General features: G+C 53.5%; 1 protein-coding gene and 1 long non-coding RNA gene across 5 annotated transcripts in view; one reads left to right on the plus strand and one right to left on the minus strand.

The window, feature by feature from the left end:
- PPP2R2C (protein phosphatase 2 regulatory subunit Bgamma) overlaps window positions 1-20,719 on the minus strand; it is a 150,170-nt gene that overhangs the window by 36,751 nt on the left and 92,700 nt on the right. For all 3 annotated transcript variants that reach the window (XM_021938240.2, XM_021938241.2, XM_003898450.5), the window contains exons 3-5: window positions 19,639-19,804; window positions 17,070-17,182; window positions 13,804-13,981 (exon numbers count right to left, since the gene is read on the minus strand). In XM_021938240.2, the coding sequence (XP_021793932.2) occupies window positions 13,804-13,981; window positions 17,070-17,182; window positions 19,639-19,804 (457 nt within the window). The remainder of the gene's footprint in view (window positions 1-13,803; window positions 13,982-17,069; window positions 17,183-19,638; window positions 19,805-20,719) is intronic.
- On the plus strand, window positions 14,434-16,659 carry LOC103884189. 2 transcript variants are annotated; one of them, XR_004182856.1, is made up of 3 exons: window positions 14,434-14,480; window positions 15,254-15,338; window positions 16,584-16,659. It is a non-coding gene; the product is annotated as an uncharacterized LOC103884189 (long non-coding RNA). The 2 variants fall into 2 exon arrangements; XR_004182855.1 differs by having other exon boundaries at window positions 16,549-16,631.

The raw sequence follows: 20,719 nt of genomic DNA on the forward strand, positions 1-20,719 counted from the left end.
TGGCGATTCCTCAAGGATCTAGAACTAGAAATACCATTTGACCCAGAGATCCCATTACAGGGTATATACCCAAAGGATTATAAATCATGCTGCTGTAAAGACACCTGCATACGTATGTTTATTGCGGCACTATTCACAATAGCAAAGACTTGGAATCAACCCAAATGTCCATCAGTAATAGACTGGATTAAGAAAATGTGGCACATATACACCATGTAATACTATGCAGCCATAAAAAAGGATGAGTTCATGTCCTTTGCAGGGACATGGATGAAGCTGGAAACCATCATTCTGAGCAAACTATCACAAGGACAGAAAACCAAATACCGCATGTTCTCACTCATAGGTGGGAACTGAACAATGAGAACACCTGGACACAGGAAAGGGAACATCACACACTGGGACATGTTGTGGGGTGGGGGGAGGGGGGAGGGATAGCATTAGGAGATATACCTAATGTACATGAAAAGTTAATGGGTGCAGCAAACCAACATGGCACATGTATACATATGTAACAAACCTGCACGTTGTGCACATGTACCCTAGAACTTAAAGTATAATAATAAAAAAAAAGCACTTGAAATGTAGCTAGTGCCAATGTTGAAATGATAATATTTGGGGTATCTTTAGTTAAATTGTATTATTACGATTTTTATTACTAAAATAATTTTATCATTAAAATTTATTTCACCTGTGAAAAAAAAAAGAAACTCCTTCATCTCCTGCTACCAGAGGCACGGCCTGCTCTCCTGGAGCCCAGCCACGCGAGCTCAGCCACACCAGCCCCACATGAGGCTGGAGAAGGTGGCTGCACCTCCAGGAGCCACGGCAGCCAAGCTGCACCAGTCTGCACCCCGGTCGTCCTCTCCTGTAAGAAGGGCACGGGAACCAAGGGCTGCTTGCTCCTCTACGGGGCAAATCTCTGCTGACTGGAAATAAAGCCAGGTATGTGAAATGAAGAAGCATCACTGGTTCGGTCCGGCAAGGAGCTCAAGTGAGGAGCAGGTATGCAAAGCACTCCACAAACGCCAAAGCAGTGTGCAAGTACTCGTTCACATCATGATGGGCCCCAGTGGAGACCCCACAACAAGCTAATCTAAAAACCACAGCAAGTAACTGAACTTTGAGACATGGTAATAACCCCAGAGAGCCGTGCCCTAGCACAGGCCAGGCAAAGAGGCCACCCCTGCAGGCAGGAACTGCCCATGTGCCAACCCCACCCAGGAGGAGAGGGAGGCCCAGGGCCAGCAGCGATTTGCCCAGGGCCACACGCGGAGCCCTGGCAGTGTAAGGACTGAAATCCTGGCTCCCTAACTTCCAGTCAGCCTCCCTCCCGCAGTTCTGGAGTAAACTCATTTCCACACCATCTACAGCTTTCCCCATGGGGTCGGCACCCCAAGGACCCTGATGCCAGGCTGGCTAGACTGGCTTGTGTCCTCAGCAAGGGGGACGCTGGGTGCAGGGCAGGGATCCATGACAGAGAGGGCTGCAGCCTTGGGCTCCACCAATTTCACTGAGCACAGTGAGGCTCATCCAGATGTCTCGGCAGGAGCCTGCTCTCAGGATGGAGGAAGCTGTCGCCATGGCAACCAAGCAGCCACTGGAGTTAGGGATGGAGGCAGCCCTGCCAAGAGCCACGAAAGGCCTCCCGCATGAACTCACCAGGGATTCTGGATGTGGAGGTGCCCTAGAAGGCTTCCTGCACACGGAGGTCATCTTGAAAAACTACTTTTTCAGCAAATCTTCTCCAAAAGATGACCTGACTACAAACATGAGCTGCAAGCACTCAGACCGAGGCATGTCAGACCCTACAGGAGGATTCCTAGCTGCTGTAACAAAATGCCACAGACCAAGTGGCTTATCAACATGTGTTTCTCATAGCTATGGAGGCCTGAAGTCCAATAACGAGGTGTCAGCAGGGATGGCTCCTTCTGAGGCCCATCTCCTCAGCTTCAAAGGGACTGCCTTCTCCTTGTGTCCTCACATTCTCATTCCTGCGTCTTAGCATCTTTCTGTGGGTTCTAATCACCTCTTCTTATAAGACCACCAGTCAGATTGGATTAGGGTCCACCCTACCAGCCTTATTTTAACTTAATCACCCCTTTAAGGCCCTGTCTCCCAATACAGTCTCATTCTGAGGTTCTGGGAGTTAGGGTTTAACACATGAATGGGGATGGGCAGACACAATCTAGCCTGTAACAGCCTCCTTCCCGTCTCTGCTCAAAACACCTTAATGACGATGCAATTCCTCTTGGGGAGCAGAACTCAGCTTGCTGGAACCATGGGAAAGGTGCTGTTCTATTTCACCACTCACTGCACAAGCCACTGAGCCCTGCATGCTCTCTGTGTGATGAGCCCATCTTCACAGCACTGCCACAGCCCAGCTCAGGTGATTCATAAGTGCTTAGAATGGAATCAACCAAGCTATGAAAAAGGAAGTCCTGACTTCTGAATCACAAAGCCCAGAGCCTGAAAGTCCAGCCCCACTGCCTAACATCTGTGTGACCTCTTGAAAACGCAGCCTTTCTGTGCTCTGCTTCTCTTATCTGTAGAATGGGCTGGTAACTTCTGCTTTGCAGGGCTGTAATGAGGATTTCACCAGATGACATATGTCACAGGACCCAGCACACGGCTACAGTTAAATTGAAGTTAGTTAAATTAGAATTCCCAATCAGAGTTTTCTCTCCCTCTGGGGAAAAAAGCATACAACTAAGCAGGATGCAAAAGTTACAGTGCTTGTCACCCCCTGGGAGGACTAGGAGGGTCTATGGCAAATGGTATGCCTTGGTTTCCAAGAACTGGGAGAGGGAATCCAAGGTTGGACAGAGATGGGATGTGCACCCAGGCAGCTATACCCCGACAGCACTGAGAAGGAGCAGGCCAGACCCTGCCCTGACTGCCGGGGCTCCCAGCCTGGCAGGGAAGCAGATTTAGCTCCATGATCGATCAATAGCCTAAGAGAGACACAGGTGCTCATGTCAGAGACTTAAAACGAGGCCCTGAGATGGTGTAGAGTCAGGGAAGGGTCCTCTGAAGCCCATGGTGAGTAGAAGTTATCCCAGCAGAGTCAGCAGGTGGGAAAGTGTTTGGGGTGTGTGTGTGTGTGTGTGTGTGTGTGTGTTGGAGGGGGTGAGAGGGTTGAAGAGTGGGAGTGCAAGGCTCAGAGGTGTGAGAGGCTGGGTGGCTGAGCATGAGGGAGGGAGGCAGAAAGGGCAAGAGCCAGGCTGGAGAGGATGCGGCACCAGCAGGACTTGGAGGGAGCATGGGTTCTGTCCAAAAGGAGGGGAGTTCTAAGGGTGCTAAGAGGGAGGGAGAGGCTCCAGGGTGATGGAGTGTGAGCTATGAGGGTAGAGGGGTCCTGACATGAGGCTGGAAGTGGCAGGACCCATCCTGAAGAGGGAAGCAGGCCAAGGGTCTAGGGCTCAGGACTGGGGTCAAGAGGATTTTAACAGGGAGTGAGTTCTAGAAATGCCAGGGAGGTCTGTCAGGAAGGGACAGGAGGCAGGCCAGGGTCGCACATCTCTACTATGCCACCTGCAGGGCAAACGTGAGGATCAGGAAGGGACAGGAGGCAGGCCAGGGTTGCACACCTCTACTATGCCACCTGCAGGGCAAATGTGAGGACTGCCATACAGCTACTGACAGCCATGCTCATCGCAAAATAACCTCCAATCTATCCTGCAATTGGGCCTGTCTTTCCACAGGACCTACAGCAAGAACCTAGAAATATGGCTGTCTCAACAGAGCTGGGCAGGCCATCAGAAGGACACTGGGCTCAGAGCGTCTTTCAGCAAAGGAGCCCACCTCTCAGAGCCCCTCTCCATTCTGCAGAGTTGGGACAGTGACAGCCCCCACCTGGTCAGTGGTCATGAGAGTGAAATGCAACCGGTGGCATCCTGCATTTGTTCACCCCAGCGCCAGGCAGGCTGCAACTGGGGTTGTTACCATCATGCCTGAGAGGCAGTGTAGCATGACAGTTAAGTGCATGGCTCTGCATCCAGGCGGCTTAAGTCTGAATCCCAGCCCTGGTACCCCCTTTCCCCGTTTGACTTTGGGTAGATTATTGAAACTTCTTGTGGCTTTGTTTCCTCATCTGTAAAAGGGGGATATTAATAATGCCTACCACATTGTGTTGTTGCAAAAATTCAACCAGTTAACATGGGCAGTGTGCTCAGAACACCGTGTAACATAGCAAATAGTGACAGTGGGGTGGGAGGTGGAGATGCTGACCTCGACGCAGCAAGCGCTCACAACAGGTCAGCACCACGGACAGCACCATTGCACGCAGGAAGCCCTCAGTCATGGTGGAGGCTGACTGACCAACTGCCTGGCCTTGTGAAGACTCCAGAGCAGTTATGTGCTGGTAACTTGAACAATGCCCTCTCTTCTGGGGAGGGGAGAGATTGATTTTGTAGTGTTTGTAGATATCTGTAGAAATCCTATCACCAGGCTGGGTGCGGTCGCTCACACCTGTAATCCCAGCACTTTGGGACGCCAAGGCGGGTGGATCACGAGGTCAGGAGATCGAGACCATCCTGGCTAACACAGTGAAACCCTGTCTCTACTAAAAATACAAAAAATTAGCTGGGTGTGGTGGCGGGCTCCTGTAGTCCCAGCTACTCGGGAGGCTGAGGAAGGAGAATGGCGTGAACCCGGGAGGTGAAGACTGCAGTGAGCCGAGATCGAGTCACTGCATTCCAGCCTGGGGGACAGAGCGAGACTCCATCTCAAAAAGAAAGAAAGAAAGAAAGAAAAGAAACAGAAAAAGAAAAGAAATACTACCACCATGGCCAAATTCAAGCTGCCAAAGAGATGCCCATGAAGCTGGATTTGGGAAGAGATGTGCACACCTGGCTGTTACAAGCCATGTGTGACCTTGTGTCATGCCAGCAGCTAGCAAGACACAAGGTTGCACATAACCAGATCAAGGGAGACCTGGCAAGGATAGCTCACCCGTCTAAATGAAAGCCAGCTTCAGGACACCAGTCCAGCCAAGAGAAGGGGAAACTGGTGTCCAGGAAGGTGAAGCAACCTGCCAGGGGACCACATGGCAGGCCCAGGACAGAAGCCTCAGTGCCAATGCCTTTCCATCAAGGACTTTCTAAGGAGACCAGGGTCCTCCCCACCTTACCCTAACACCCATCTCACTTTATTATGCTGGTTCCATTCTTCGAGCATCTACTCTGGACCAGGCATTACTCCAGGTAGACCAAACAAGGTCCCTGCTCTCATGAAGCCGCCAGTCCAGGAGGCAGAGTCGGGAAACGAACAGGGAATGAGGTAGAGGCCAAGTCTTAAGGGAAGGGGCTCGAGGGAGTCAGGGAGGGGAGGGACTAGTTCCGACAGACTGGTCAAGGAGGGTCTCTCTGAGAAGGTGTCCACTGAGCGGATGAGGGTGGAGAAACTTCACAGACAGAAGGAACAGCCAGTGCAAAATGACTCTGCTGCAGGAGATGGCTGGAAATATGGTGAAGAGTAGGGGCCAGGAAGGCTGAGCCAAGGGAGCAAGGGGAGAGAGGAAGAAGTGAGACAGGGAGGGGCCAGGGCCAGCTCCTGCAGGGCCTCGGAGGCCACAGAAAGGGGCGGAGTTACTCCAAGTTGGGAGAAGTTGCTGAAGGGTTCTGAGCAGGGAGTGACATGATCTTGTCATTTTTTTTTTTTTTTCTCATGTTGTAGGAGAACAGACTGTAATGAAACACCTGGGGAAACACAGCTGATGAAGCAATGATCCTGCAGCTCAGTGATTTGCCAGGCACTGCGCTAAAGGCTTCCCACATATTATCATAGCACCCAGTCCTCAAGCAGCCACATGGTGTCAACAGGGGCTTCTCCTCACTTTACAGGTGAGGAGCTGGGGCACAGAGAGCCCAAGTGAGCTGACCGAGGCTGCAGAATCCCTATGTCTTGGGGCCAAGGTCTGAGCTCTGGCAATCTGGCTCTTAGACCTAAGAAGGGAGGCCAGTCAGGTCACCATCATGATCAGGGTGAGACAGTGGACTGGACACATGTGGGGGGCAGAGAGGCAGGTGGGCTCAGGGTACATTCGGATGATGGGATCACGGGACTCACTGAGGCTTGAGCAAGAAGAAGAGTATCTTCTTGCTCGAGCAAGAAGAAGAGTATCTTTTTGCTCGAGCAAGAAGAAGAGTATCTTCTTGCTCACCTAGAAAGTTCACCCAGGCAGCATCAGGATCCCCATTCACTCACAAAGTGCCTTTGCACCAATTATTAAAAGACGGCTCTTCCTTGCAGAACTAAAAAAACAAGAGTCCCTTCTTCCCAAGGTGCTTGGCTTGGATCATCACCTCTTTGGGGCAGCAGACACCCCATACAACTATACTTGCAGGCCCTGCCAGAGACCCTGTCTGCCTCCCTAGCACCAATGTTCAACACAGAGCAGACTCTCGGCCAGTGCTACTGAATGAACCAGTGAATGCACAGAACCGCAGGCAGCTAGCGGCAGAGCTGCAGTCAGAACCCAGGGGTCCAGACTCCCGGCCGTCAGTTGTACATATCTGATATGCTGTGAACAGAGCATTTCTGAGCAGGGCATCCCAATCTCCCTCTCTAAATTAGCACCATGGGCAGGATGAAGAGGCAGCCTGTAAGGTGCCCAACAGTGGATCGTGGGCCGGTGAGGGTTGCGTGTCTGCGTCGCATCAGGCCCCATACTCATCTGCCATTCTCCCTTCACAGCTCCCGGTACAGGAGACATACTCCCATGGGGTGGATGAGATAAAGGGGTACAGAAAGATTGAGTGATCAGGGTCAGTGGCAGACGCAGGGGTGGAGCCCAGGCTCGGGATCCCTTGGCCCAGCATAGAGCCTGCAAGCAGAGGGACCGTGTCTGCTCCCTCCTTTGTTCCTGGCACAGAGGACAAGCTGAGTCTTCAGGCAGGCATGGGCTGATGAGAGTTCTGAGCCTCCTGTGGTGAGTCGCTGCACCCCCTCCAGCCCACCTGGCCACGGGACCTGCTCTGTAAATGGGAATTAGAAAAATGTGCTCCAGGCCGAGGCTTGGTGCGATGCCAGTTCCCACCAGGAGAAATCACTAAGGGAGAGAAAAATCAATCGAATCCTCTTTAAAATTCTCTGGGTGCTAAAAATAAAGCAGAGGTCCATCCACTGAGACTTCCTGTGCAATTTGTTACCTTCAAGAAGCATCAGACACAAGAAAAATCACCCAGTGCTGCATTAACAGTCTCAAAATATTGGTATTAAAGGGCGCGAGAGGTTGCTTAAACAGATGTTGAAACTGCACCGTGGAAAAAGGAGTTTTACCCATCAGAGATGCAGGGATTTTATGAGAACCAACCTTAAATATCTGAGGGGCTGTTATTTAAGAGACAAAATAAACCATCCTCTTGCTGGGCTCCAATTAGGCACCAGGCTCTTTATGGGAAAGATTTCTTTAGACCTTACAAATATCCTTATAAAAAGGAAATTTCCCATTTTGCATTCAGGGAAGCCCAGAAAGCTGAGCAATGGGTCTGAGCCCAGGGCCGCCAGAGCCCAAAGCCCAGGCTCCTTCTCTCGCACTTTAGGGTTTGGGGTCTCTGATTCCCCACGAGCCCAGATCAACGAGGAGGTGTCTGTATCCTAAGACCACATGGAGATGGTGAACTTCCAGCCCACTCCACCTACAACCGTTCATAAGCACCTCCTATCAAGGTACTTATGAAAGCCTCCTTTCGGGGTACTTATGAAAGCCTACTTTCGGGGTACTTATGCCCTGAAAGCCTACCACGCAGGGCATGCAGAGAGGCCTCACCCCGGGTTCCTCATCTCAGGGCTTTCACCCCAAATTGTGGGAGGCAGAAAACTCAATGGGACCAGGGGGCAGCCAAGGAGCTGCAGGCTTAGAGGGGCTCTGACCAGCCTGGGTGGTGTGGCAGGGACAGGACAGAGGCTGTCCCAGGCAGTGGGCTGTGAGATACTGCATGTGGGCAAGCAGGAGTCAGCCAGGCCAAAGAGGCAGATGGCACGGTCAGGAGAAGGGATGGCGGATGGCAGTGCTCCACCCCACCCTGCCCCACGCCAGGGACCCAGTGGCTGAAGGAGTGAGCCAGTGTGACCCGAGAGGTAGGCAGGGGCTGATCACCAAAGGCACAGGGCACTGTGGACGGGCTCAGGCTTTCTCCAGAAGCCAGAGGGGAACTCCTGAGAGCTTTTAGGGGAGCTGACATGGTCAGACCAGAGGCTCTGATGGGCCAATTTCACAGCTGTGCAGAAAGCTCTGTGCAGGGCAGGGAGAGATTCGGGCAAGTGTCAGGGGAGAGTGGAGAGGGCTCAGCACCTGTTTCCATTCTGAGGGTGAGGGAGAGGGAGGAGGCTGGGAGGGCTCCTCTTGCTTGAGCCTTGGTGACTACACCGAGACAGGTCACAGAGCCATGGTATCACCAGGCTCCCTCCCTCCATCTGAGAGCCAATGACGGCATTCCAGCAGAGATGTCCTCTGAGTCACCTTTCTCATTGTCCAATGGTCAAAGCAATGCCCTCTTTTTCTCCTTTACTGAAAATCGTTTTCCTTTCTCTTGATACAGTTACTAAAAGTCAATTTTGCTGAGACGGAAAGTGTTAGTGATTGGACTCAGGAGACATGATGCCGTGGAAAACTCCAGTGGGCACGGAGGACTGAACAGCGTCATCGGGCCAAGTGAGGACCCCAGACAGCAAAGGTCAAAAGGACGCGAACCCCAAGTCCAGCCCACGCCTTCCCCTGGCTCTGCGTGGGCACAGGCCTCCCGACCCTGGGTTTTTCTTGTCAGGACTAATCACAACTGTCACCCTCTGACAGCCAGAATCCATCCTACTGAGATCTGCTCAAAAGGTGTCTCAAAAATTCAGAGCAATTCCCAGCTCTGCATGGGGCCTCAGCTGCCGTTCTGGCCTCCTCCCATGTCAGAAATGAAACGCCTCCTCTCATTACTCCGCTGCTGTCAGTCCCATCGCGGCACCTGCAGCCCACAGTCCCGACACCTTCCCTGCCAAGTGAGGCTTGTCTCTGTGGTGTGAACCCTGGGTCCGTGTCTTGTCACTGCGGCAGCAGGCCATGGGGAGTCAAGCGGCAACAGGCCATGGGGAGCGCCAGGTGCACTGAGGTTCCCCAATGAATTGATCCAATCAGGGAGGTTTCCATGGCTACCACGTGCCCCTGGAGACTCCACTCAACTGCCAAATGCCTAAGTTGACTGGTCAGGGCTGCCTCAAGCCCAGCTCAGAATCTTGCACATGCTATAGACACACATTCTTCTATCGCTAAGGCCAGGGTGCTTTACATTTCGATGAATTAATACAATAATTTTCACAGAATGGGAAGTTACACAGAGATCTGACACGGAGTTACATGGCAGGGTGTGCGGCCAGGGATGTTCCCAGGATCCATCGAGGCCCCTGATCTGCCGACACTCCTCCCTTGTCACTGTCCCTCACCTGGCTCAGATTCTTTGATCAATAATCACTATTTTCACTCCCTTGCACACACCATCAGCTCCATATCTACATCTTCACTTGGCAAAAACCACACCCCTGGCTCACCCTCCACCGACCTGAGGCCTGTAGCCAGCAGCAGGTGTGGCTGGAGAGAAATGTACACGGCTGTGCTGGCTGGGCCACCGCCTCCCCGTAGCATCCACGGACCACCTGCTCCAAAGCCGGGTGTTTTACCAATGGTTTATCATGTGTCCACTCCTGCAGGCAGAATCTTATCTAGTTCCAGCATCACCCACGAGGCCTGGCACACAGTAGGTGCTTAATAAATACCTGCTGGTAAATGGTGTGCTCTGCAACATGTGGACAGGGCACAATCTGTGTGTTTGGGATGGGGCAGGAGGCAAGGCTCATGGTAATGGCCAGGGAGGACTTTGCAGTCCTGGGATGAACCAACCCCCTTTTCTTATTCACAACCAACTTGTTCGAATGTCCTGTGACCACCCCGATCCAAAAAGAGTTATGATACCACCCAAATCTATGACATCTCCATCCTTACAATCTCACTCCTCCACCGCCTCCCACCATGGCCACGCTCTGGACCTGCCTCTCACTCTCTCTCCCCGGGTCTCCTTGCTGGTCCCCAGGCCGCCAGCCTTGTCAGCTAGAATCCAGTTCACCCACGACACACACCCATGGCACCTCCAAAGCTGACTAGTGACACGCCCCTGTTTACAGTACATCAATAGCTTGATAGCTTCCCTTCCCCCGGAAGCAGGGAGGTGGGAAGTCAGCACAGCCTCCAGTAACATAATATAGGTGCAGACACCGAGATAGGATTCAACCCTTCTGATGAATGAGGGGGGATGTCCCTGTTTTCACTCTCCCACCTTAACAATGAAGCACATGCTTACCTCCATCTTTTCAGAGAGAACCAGCTTCAGGGTCTAAGGGCAACCTGGAGAGAGGTTGCAGCGTCCTGTTCAGTAGCAGCTGGCCACAGGTGGCTATTTCATTTGAAGTATGATTAACCAGAACTAAATCAAATTAACGATGTCGCTCCTCAGTCACCAAGCCACATTTTGGGCACTCAGTAGGCACATAGGGCTGGTGGCTGCTGCCAGGTGAGTGCAGACAGAGCGGTCTATTATTACGGAAGGTTCCAACAGGCCTGAGGCTGGATCTTATTCCCACCATTTTGTGTGCATCGCCGTTAGGGTTGCGGCTGCCTCCTGTTTATGGTATGTGATACTTTAACTTAGGATGGTGAAATTCAATTCCCTTTCAAAAGAAAGTTACTTAGGCAAAAATAAAGCAACTTGATTTAAAGAAAACAATTTTTTTTAATGGGAAAAGTAAATGGAAGCCTGTGGGGCATGCGGAGGCAGTCAGAGCTGTGGGGGTTGTGTGAATGACTGGCTTTCGGGGCCCCCGCCCCAGGAGAAAGCCCCCTGCCCACACCATCCACAGCGCCACAGCTCCGGCACCTTCCGCCTCCTCATGCGTCCGCCTCCCGCACACCCATGCTCTCAGGCAGCCTCCTCGAGCCCAGGGAGCTTCCTACCCAAATTCCTTCTCTGGCCTCCTCGGCGGCCCCCACAGCAGCTTGTCCAGACCCTGGCCTACAGCAAGGATGGCTCCCTCCCTTCCACTGCCATGGCAGGGCTGTGTCCCCCCGCAGCCCCCGAGCCCTCCAGGGAAGGGTTGAGTTTCTGCCATTCATCCCCGTGTCCCCAGGGCTCAGGGTGGACCTGGGAGTAGAAAGGCACAGGGAATGAATGGCCGAATACATGAAACGAAGCGGCATCCCTTCCATCCTCCAGGGCTTCACGGTTCTTCAGAAAGGGCTTCGGCACCCACAGTGTCACGGAATCCTCACAGCAGCCCGGAGAGAAAAACCGCAATTACCATCCCCACCCGAGTCCAGCAGGAAGGAGGCGGGGGCTGGAGGAGCGTGGCTGCCACTGTCCCAGGGCTGCAGGGGGCAGGTCAAAGCCAGGGCAAAAGCCCTGGACCAAGCATGGAGGCCCGAGCATGAGCTCCGGCTCTGCCCCTGCTAAATGGGGACTCTGGGCCAATCCCTCATCTCCCCCAGCCTCCATTTCCTCATCTGTGAAATGGGGTGATCATCACATTACCACTGTCTCTGAGCACCAAGTGAGACAGCGAATGGCAGGCTGATTTGTAAACTGTACGGTACTGTCTAGGCCACTCAGTGAGCCCCACACCCTCCCCATCTGCAGACCTGCAGCCCCTGCTAGGAGACTGCCTCTCCCCCACATCCAGGGGCTGGGGGCGGAGCTGACTTCCTCCAGCACCAGGGAGAGATACAGGAGTCCGGCCTGGCCAATCACAGCAAGGCATTCACCCCCAGTGAGAGCCCACAGGGTGCCATCTAGGGTCCTGGTGGGACAGTTCAGAGAGAACTGGTCTCATTTCTCCTGTCCTGTATTCTGGGAGGGTGGGGCGCGAACTACGGGCACCTGCGATTGAAGCCACAGAAGACAGCAGAGGCGATCAGCCCAGAGAGCCATCGCCCATGCTGCTCCAGCCCCTGAAGCCACCTGGCCTGAAGCGCTCTTACAGTTACCCACATCAAACATGCTCGTGCAGCAGGAAGATCTAACCAACCGCGGCTGTGAGCACTGTGGACTGGTGGGGCCCGATAGCCTTTCAGCTTCAATGGAGGGTCAGACAGATGTCCAGCTCAGCCCCCTGTGTACAGAGAAATCTGAGCTTCAAGCCTTCAAGGCGGCTCGGGTCCCAATCCTTCCTGGAACCTTTCTGGCCATCCCAATCCAGCCTCCTAGCTCTGGGCACTCCATGCTTTCGGGACAGGAGAAGGCAGAGGGACTCTGATGTTTCCTGACACCCACCAAGTGCTGACTTAGTGTTGGGCACATCACACAGAGGGGTTCACTGACGGTACCCTGCAGCTCTATGAGGAGGGATGATTGAAAAGACGGAGGCTCAGAGAGAGACGTCATTCACCCAGGGTCACAGAGCTTGAAGGTGGCAGTCAGACCCAAACAGACTTTCTGCCTCCGAAACCCACACATGTGCCCCGCACCCTCTGGCTGGCTCAGGGGACATTCGACGCTTTGCTCTGCTCCCTTCCTGCTGTTTCCTGAGGGTCTCCCTGCCCAGGGGTCTCTGGCTGTGCCTGGCTGTCAGCCCACGAAAGCCATTTTTTACTCTCTTTCACCCTTCCCGGACTGCTCCCCGCCTCCCCTGCTCCCCACAGCTATCCTGGCTTCTACTGCCCCGAGGGATGCAGCCCACTGGTGACCGGTGCTGGGTGCCCAGGCTGCCTGGAGTTGGGAGGCCATCGGTTACATGGAGGCTCTCAGGAGGGTCTTCCCACCCCTTCCAAGACACACCTGGGTGGCATCCTCCACAAAGGGCAGTGTAGTGTGGAGGTTAGAAGCAGGGAGTCTAGGGCCTGAGGGCCTGGGTTTCAAGCCCAGTTTTGACACTTGCTGGCTGTGAGCTTTGAGCTAGTTAACTTGAGTGCTCTGTGACTCAGTTTCCTCATCTGTAAAGGAGACTTATAACAGTACCTACCTCATAGGGTTGCTGTGAAGATGAAATGAGTTACAATGAATGCTTGTTGATGTTAGTCACAGAGCCTGGCACACAGAGCCTCACTATATGTTATTATAATTATTATTATCATTGTTTGTATGCAGAATAGTGACATCTCCGTGACCTGCCTGCCCGCCCACCAGCCCCCGCCTCCCACTCCCGCCAGCAGGTCAAGCCTTGCCCTGCCTGCAGGCCGGTGCTCATGCCATCACCAGCTCTGTCCTCAGCAGTTGGCGGGAATTGTCAATGCTGCTGCCCCCAGCTTGCCCTGACACGGGAACATCGAGCAGGGGGCTCTCAGGACCCCAACCCAGCTGAGCTTCTGACACCCTGGTTTGCACCCAAAGCCCTGGCTGGGGCCCCAGTGCTGGTCCTCCTAGGCTAACACAGCCTGCCTTGGGCCCCGGTGGGGAGGGCCCCAAAGGGCCTTCAGTGGATGCTGAGCCAGGCCAGCAGTCCCTCGTCCAGAGCAGCTGAACCCTGAACTCTGTCTCCTTCCTGGCCACTGGTGAGGCCCCAGGATGAGGGGGATCATGGCCACCCTGGAGGAGGCAATGGGTTACGTGCAATGCTCAGCAACCGTGATTTCTGTGGTTTTCAGAAACAGACGTGACATATGATTCTGTATCTGGGCCTCACACGCACACTAGGAGCCAGAGGTGCCTCACTGAAGAAGTTAAACAATGCAGCCACCCCCAAACCAGCTGGCTGCCAACCAAACCAAACCCGCCGCCCACCGGAAGCCACCCTGCCTGTGGGAGGCACCGGCCAGGCCACAGTGAAGGATACTGAAGCTCCTGTCGGTGATGGCCAGGTGCCAGAGGTTGATGCGCAGGTCATCCGCCGACATGTAGGTCTCGCAGTCACTGTTGACGGAGATGGAGTTGATGTGGTAGGTGTGGCCATTGGCAAAGATCCTCCGAGGGCTCACCTCCACCATCAGGTCCATGGGCTTCAGCACCGGCACCTGCAGAGGATGGGGAGGCAGGGAGGAGGTGAAGGCTAGGCAGCGGCATGAGGACATAGCATGCCGTGGGCACGTGATCCAAACTGGAGGCTGGAACACAGGGGTGGGCGTCCATCCTGATCCTCCGTGGTCTGAAATAGGCAGTGACAGATGGCAAATGCCTGCCACCCACCAGCCCTGCATGAGAGGCATGAAAGCTTACCTGCTGTGGGTCTGTGAATAAGTGTCTGAACCCTCCTATACCCCAATTTCCTTAACTCTAAAATGAAATGGAAAGATAATGTGGCAGAGCCAGCCAATTGTCTACCAAGCCTCCTCACCTCCCTCCTGCAACACAGTACTGTCACTGGGAAACAGCTGTCTACATGTGGACTACATTTCCCAGCAGGCTTTGTGCCCAGGCATGGTCATGTGACTAGTTCTGACCAATGGGATGTGAGCAAAGTGATGCCTGGCCCTGTTACAGTTAAGCAGCGGGAGCAACTCCCCATGGTGGAAGGTGAGGACCCAAGCCTTAGGGACTGAGACTCACGGGATGGGGATGGAAGGAGCCTGCAAGAGAACTGTATCCCAACCAGCACACCCACACTGAACCTTCCCATAGTGAGAAATGCATTTCCAAGCTCAGCCCTGGACTGATGGGGTTGTTTTGTTACAGCGGTGGAATTAGCCTGACTCATACGAACTTTCGTCTCAGATGGCTGGTGTGAGGGTCCTTGCCATGGCATCAGACATTGGACTTTCACAGCCCCAAAGGTCCCTCGCACAGCCCTGACCAACCCTGAGGCTGTCATCTGGTCCCATCAGCTTTCCTAGCTAGCGAGGCGTCACCTCTTGCTTATCTCTCCATCTCTCTGGCACTCAGTCCAAGGCCTAGCAGAGAGGCTCTCCAGTGAATGAGTGAATGTGTGAGTGAACGAATGAATGGGCTGTGTCCCTGAGCTCTCAGGGAACAGCTGAGATGGGAGGTGACAGCCTCAGTGCTGCAGTCAGAGTGACAAGCACTGAGCTCCTTTGGAGCAGAGGCAACTCTGCAGCCCACATTAAATTTTCCCACACACCAGGGCACCCAGCGTGTTTGTGTGTGGGAGTGTGCATGGCTGAGAGTGCATGTATGAGTGTGTGCATATAAGTGTGCATGCATGAAAGAGTATACGTGTATGTGCATGTGTGTGCGTGTGTGTGTGTGTGTGTGTGTGTGCAGCACCGGTGTGAGTGCCAGCCTGGATCTGGGTGGTTTTTGCGTTGCTGCCTCTGTGTCTTTGCTTCTAGGTTGTGTGCCTGGGAGTTGGTGTTAATGTGTCTGGACTCCTCCAAGGCATCCTCCCTGCATGTATTCCTGTGTCAGATATTTTAGGTAAGCTGCTAACCTTCCCTTCCTTCAGGGTGCAGCCACTGCCCACCGTGGGGATCCCTGGACTCTCAGGAGAGACAGGGAGTCCAGCAGCTCTGGAGGAGGGCAGAGCATCAATGGCCCAGCAAAGTCTTGGCATCTCAATCTGCGTTCCCCTTCCTTTTGGCAACGTTGCTTTCTGTTTTCTCCGGGCAGCCTTGGGACCCAATTTGCCCAGTGCTCCAGCCATTCGCTGCCATCCACCAAACCAGATCTCAAAGCCAGTTTTTTAGTAAAGGGAGGAAGAGAGAAAAGAAAACCTTCCCTAAGGTTTGGGGGTTTCATGAGTAAAGCATGCTGCCTCCACAGAAGCCACAGTCTAGTCAAGGTGAGGGTCAAGGAAGATACAGATACTAAGGACAGACAGTGTTGGATGCAAAAGGCAAGAGTGGATACAGGAAAGATCACACTTTTCATCTGGCCTGTGCAGAAAGGCTTTACAGAGGTGAAGGCCGGCAGGGTTTGATAGGATATATGGGAGTTCACCAAATTGACCAAGTAAAGAAAGGCCTCCTGGGGTGCCCACAGCCTCTCTGTGTCCCTCTGTCACAGCACTGACCGCCAGTGTGATGATTCCACGTCTGTTTCCTTGGGGGCTGGGGACACTTTGGGGACAGGTACCGAGTTGAACCTTGCTCACTTCTAGGGCCCCAAGGGCTAGCCCAGGGTCTAGCGTGGAGCAGCTCCTCAGTAAACAACAGCTGCCTCCAGTGTGAACTGCACAGGGTGGGTAGAACACTGTGCAGGGTTGGCATGGCGTGGGTGAAATCGGAAGCAAACAAGGTGAGAGGCAGGATGAGGACAGACCAGGGCACCCACGTTCTCAGTGACAGTCAAGCGTCTTGGGATGTGTGTGACTTACAGGGAAAAACCTCCAACACTGGGAGCGACATAAACAGGATTTTTATGAAGGCCACTGGCTCTGCCCCAAACACCAGGGCGATCAAGATGTGTCGCTGTATCCCTCCCTCTACATGAAACCCTGATAACCTTTCTTGGGACTGGGGGTGGGGCAGGGGGCACCATCACCTTCATTACTCAACATCGAAGCTAATTGGCTGCCCACTTCCTCAGAATTTATTTGTGCAATTTGCTGGTCATTTAAGCCAATGTATTTAAACATTTATTTCTTCTTCTCAGGAAGAGCATTGACTACCGCTTTGTATTTCTGCAGCTCACTGGATGTTGGGCACATGGTGTCTGTTTCAGGTATGTCTGTTTCAGGCCTTTGTAGATGCTGCAGGCCTCACATGGTCCAGGCGTCCCTCTGCCCTCAGTAAAGGACTCAGGAGCCACAAAGCTCTGCTAACCCATTCTCCTTCTGCCTCTGCCTACTCACTCAGTTGAGCAGTTTCAGGTGAGTCACTGTCTCTCTCTGGGCCTCAGTTTCCCCCTTCTTATAACAAGAGATTATCTGCCTTGCTCTCCACCCTCAGCTGCAGGTGAAAAACACGTTATAGCCATGCACCATCCCTGCATGCTCACAAAATGCCTAGAACAAACGTGGTCATCTCTATGCTGCTGGTGAGGAAACTGAGGCAAGGGGCAGGGAGATGCCCGTGGCTGCCCAGCAGCCAGCAGCCCAGCCATGGTCTGCACCTGACTCTGGCTCAAATCTCAGAAGGCTTTTAGAGCCCTAAAATCCTCAGGTGTAATAAAGAGGCGTGTGCCTGCTTCCTCCTCGCCAGAGCTCACCTGCAGTGATGTCACCGTGGACAGGTCCTTAAGTTTCCCCTCTTCATCCTTCAGGTTGTATCCTTCGGGCCTTTTATCTCGTTCGGTAATCTTCCATAATTTGATAGTTTTATCTTTAAAAACAGAACAAAATAAAACAAGTCACATAATTAACCAGACGGATGGAAGAGAAGATCCACTTTAGGAGGTCATGAGGCACCTCCCAGGGAAGGAGGAGGTTCTGCCAACAGACGGCTTTGGACCAGAACTGCAGCTCTGCCTCGAGGCCTCCAGCCTTTGGCCTCCCTGCAGATTTCAGACCGGCCAGCCTCCACAGTCACGTAAGCCACTTCCTTAAAATAAATCCCCCTTTCTCTTTCCCACTCTCATACCCTACTGATTCTTTTTCTCTGGAGAACGCTGACTAATACAGGAGTTGAAACAAATGGCACCATCTGGTGAGAATGAACTGGGAAGAGAATTGGTGTCAGCGGAGCATTTGGAAGGTACCCAAGGCCCTGCCATTAGGAAAGAGTGAAGCCGAGATTCAACACCAGGCTGGGAAGCTTCGAGGGGAGGGGCGTGTAGGGAGTGCTGAAAGATGACCGTTTCTCCAGAGAGGCAGGAAGAAAGTGGCATGTCTTTTTTTGTTTTTCTTTTCTTTTGAGACAGGGTCTCACTCAAATCACCCAGGCTGGAGTGCAGTGGCACCATCTCAGCTCACTGCAGCCTTGCCTTTCCCGGTCTCAGACCATCCTTCCATCTCAGCATCCTGAGTAGCTGGGACTACAGGCTCTCACCACCTCACCTGGCTAATATTTTTATTTTTTTGGAGAGATAGAGTCTCGCCACATTGCCCAGGCTGGTCTCAAACTCCTGGGCTCAAGTAATCCATCCATCTTGGCCTCCCAAAGTGCTGAGATTACAGGCATGAGCCACCACACCAGCCTGGCACGTCCCTCTTAAATATTTTTAAAAGGGGCAGTTGCATGGGGCTTAGCACTCACCCGAGGCTCCTGTCCCCTGGGGCCTGCCCTTCAGGAGGACCTCTCATACCCTGCTGGCTCAGGTGACAGATTTGCTGGGCAGGGCCCCTTATGGGACACAGATCCTGCCTTTGGGGTGCCTGGTGGGAGAACACCATCAGAACAGCAGGTGCCCAGAGCGGGGGTGAGCCTGAGTTAAGAGGAGCCAAGGTATCACAGGAGGAATGCCTGGCTCAGCGGAGAGGTCAGAAAAGGCTGGCACTCAGCGAGGCTTATGGGTTGAGGAGGGAGTTGGCCAGGTGCAGGGTGAGAACAGCCTTCAGGCACAGGTGGGCTGGCAGGAACTGAGCCTAGTCAGGTTCAGGAAAGCATCGGAGGCCCCGCTGAGGAGCTTGGACGTCCTCGGGGAAGGCGTGGGGACAGCACCTCGAAGCCTGGCTGGTGCTTGCGCAGCAGTTACTATTCTCAGGGGGTTGAGTGGGCACCATTTCACAGACCCCAGAAGGGAGCTGTGTCCACCCTGCTGAGGCTCAGGGAAGCAAGGCCATTGCCTAAAGGAGGCAGGGCAGGGACAGAATCCAGGTGTGTCCTGGCTAGGCACAGTGTCTCATGCCTGTAATCCAAGCCCTTTGGGAGGCTGAGGCAGGCGGACCAGCTGAGGTCAGGAGTTTGAGATCCACCTGGCCAACATATAGTGAAACTCCATCTCTACTAAAAAATACAAAAATTAGTTGGGCATGGTGGTGGATACCTGTAATCCCAGCTACTTGGGAGGCTGAGGCAGGATAATCGCTTGAACCCGAGAGGCAGAGGTTGCCATGAGCAGAGATCATGCCACTCTACCCCAGCCTGGGTGACAGAGCGAGACTCTGTCTCTCAAAAAAAAAAAAAAAAAAAAGAAAGAAAAGAAAAGAAAAGAAAGAAAGAAAAAGAAAAAGAAAGAAAAGAAAAGAATAGAAAAGAATAGAATCCAGGTGTATCCTACCCGACCCCAGGCTGCCTGGGTCAACAGGGGGCCCAGGTGAAGGAGGATGGGCGGGGGGCGTGAGTGGGGGACCCAGGCCCACGGTGAGCCAAGCAGGACAGCCCTTGCCGCTTCCTCAGAGTGCAGCCTGGGAAGCAGGCATCGGGGCAGTCCCCAGAGCCTGAGGGGCACACGCTCTTCCCTGAGGCAGGAAGATTAGGAGGCCAGCCAGGGTCCTAAACCAAGGCTGCTCCCACTGCCCTCTAGGGCCATGGTGACAGCCCCAGTTTGGGGGTCTGGATTCTGCATGGGGAGGAGGGGTTCGCTTTGTGTCAAGTGTCCTCTGTATCTGCGACCTGCATCCTTGTCCATCACACTCCCTCACCCCAAAGCAAAGGCCTATAAAGATGGCCCGGACGGCTCTTTTCACAGTGGGGGGCAGCCCCGTGTCCAGCCATGGGGAGCGTCTGAGGGGGTCTGGCATCCTCACTCATGGGATTTACATGCTGCTTAAAATATTATTTTCTAGGAGTTCTGAAGACACAGAAAAACACTCACAATATAAGCAAAATACAAACCAGCATTTGTTAGAAACATCTACAGCCCGTGCCCCTGCATGCGAGGCCGGGCGGCGCCTCACCGTTGGTGGACAGGAGCGAGTGGGCGGCGTTCTGCTGCGGGAGCCACTTGATCTTGTTGATCTTCTCCTCTATCTCCAAGCTCTTGAGATAGTCAAACTCTGGCTCATGGCTCTGGAAAGTGCTGTAGACGTCGTACTCGCCCTGGCTGTGGGGCGCATTTTTACTCTGCAGGGAAACCCAGAGAAGGGGCCTGAGCACCGTGACCCGCAGGGCGATGGCTAGGACCTCCGGGGACCCAGCAGGGCCGGCTGTGGGACCAGGCGCCCAGCCGTGCCAGGGATCCAATTCGAGGGTCAAATGAAACTCTCTGCAGTTTAAGCGGCCCATGACTCGCAGTGTGCCAGGGACAAGCCCTGCTCCTGCACGATCCCATGAGCACGCACACCCGAGCCAGCTCACTTGCTAATGCGAATGTTCCCCGGCACCTGCTACATGCTGGACACCCCGCTAAGTCGTCCCCGCACCATCGCATTCTACCCTCCAGGTCTCCTCTGCTTGAGCACCATGACTCTCCCCATTTCACAGACCAGCAAACAGAGACTCAGAGGGGAAGTGACTTCCCAGAGCCATGAGGCCACTCACCAGCCAGCACCCCTCTGCTGAGGCCTGCCTGACGCCAAGGCCGAGGCTCTGGCCACCCTCGTGTCTCGGGCCCTGACCTGCTCCTCAATTCCACGTGTCCAACTCAGGCCTAACTTGAGGAATAAATGAATATGGCAGCAGACTTTAACATTGGGACAGAATGTCTGGCAATGTCAGACCTGGATTAGAATCTGTCCCTAGCTTTCCTCAGCAGTGCTCGGCCTGGTTTAGGGAACAGAGCTCTTCCTAATAAAGACCCCTTCACTATGGGGCTCCCAAAATAGTCAGGTGATGAGTCCACTGTGTGTGCCAGGGACCACGTTCCCAGGACAGAGTTCAAGTTCATACGACAACATGAAACCCCAACCAGCCCAGAACGATTTCAAGACTTCCTGGTTAATTTTTTTTAAGTATCTATTTTTATATTTCTGTCCCTGTCTTGCTTTTGAAAAGCTTCAAAGTTCTCCAATATTTTTGCCTCCAATTCACTTTGCTTCC

This window comes from Papio anubis, chromosome 3 (genome assembly GCF_008728515.1).
Source record: "Papio anubis isolate 15944 chromosome 3, Panubis1.0, whole genome shotgun sequence".
Lineage (NCBI taxonomy): Eukaryota > Metazoa > Chordata > Mammalia > Primates > Cercopithecidae > Papio > Papio anubis.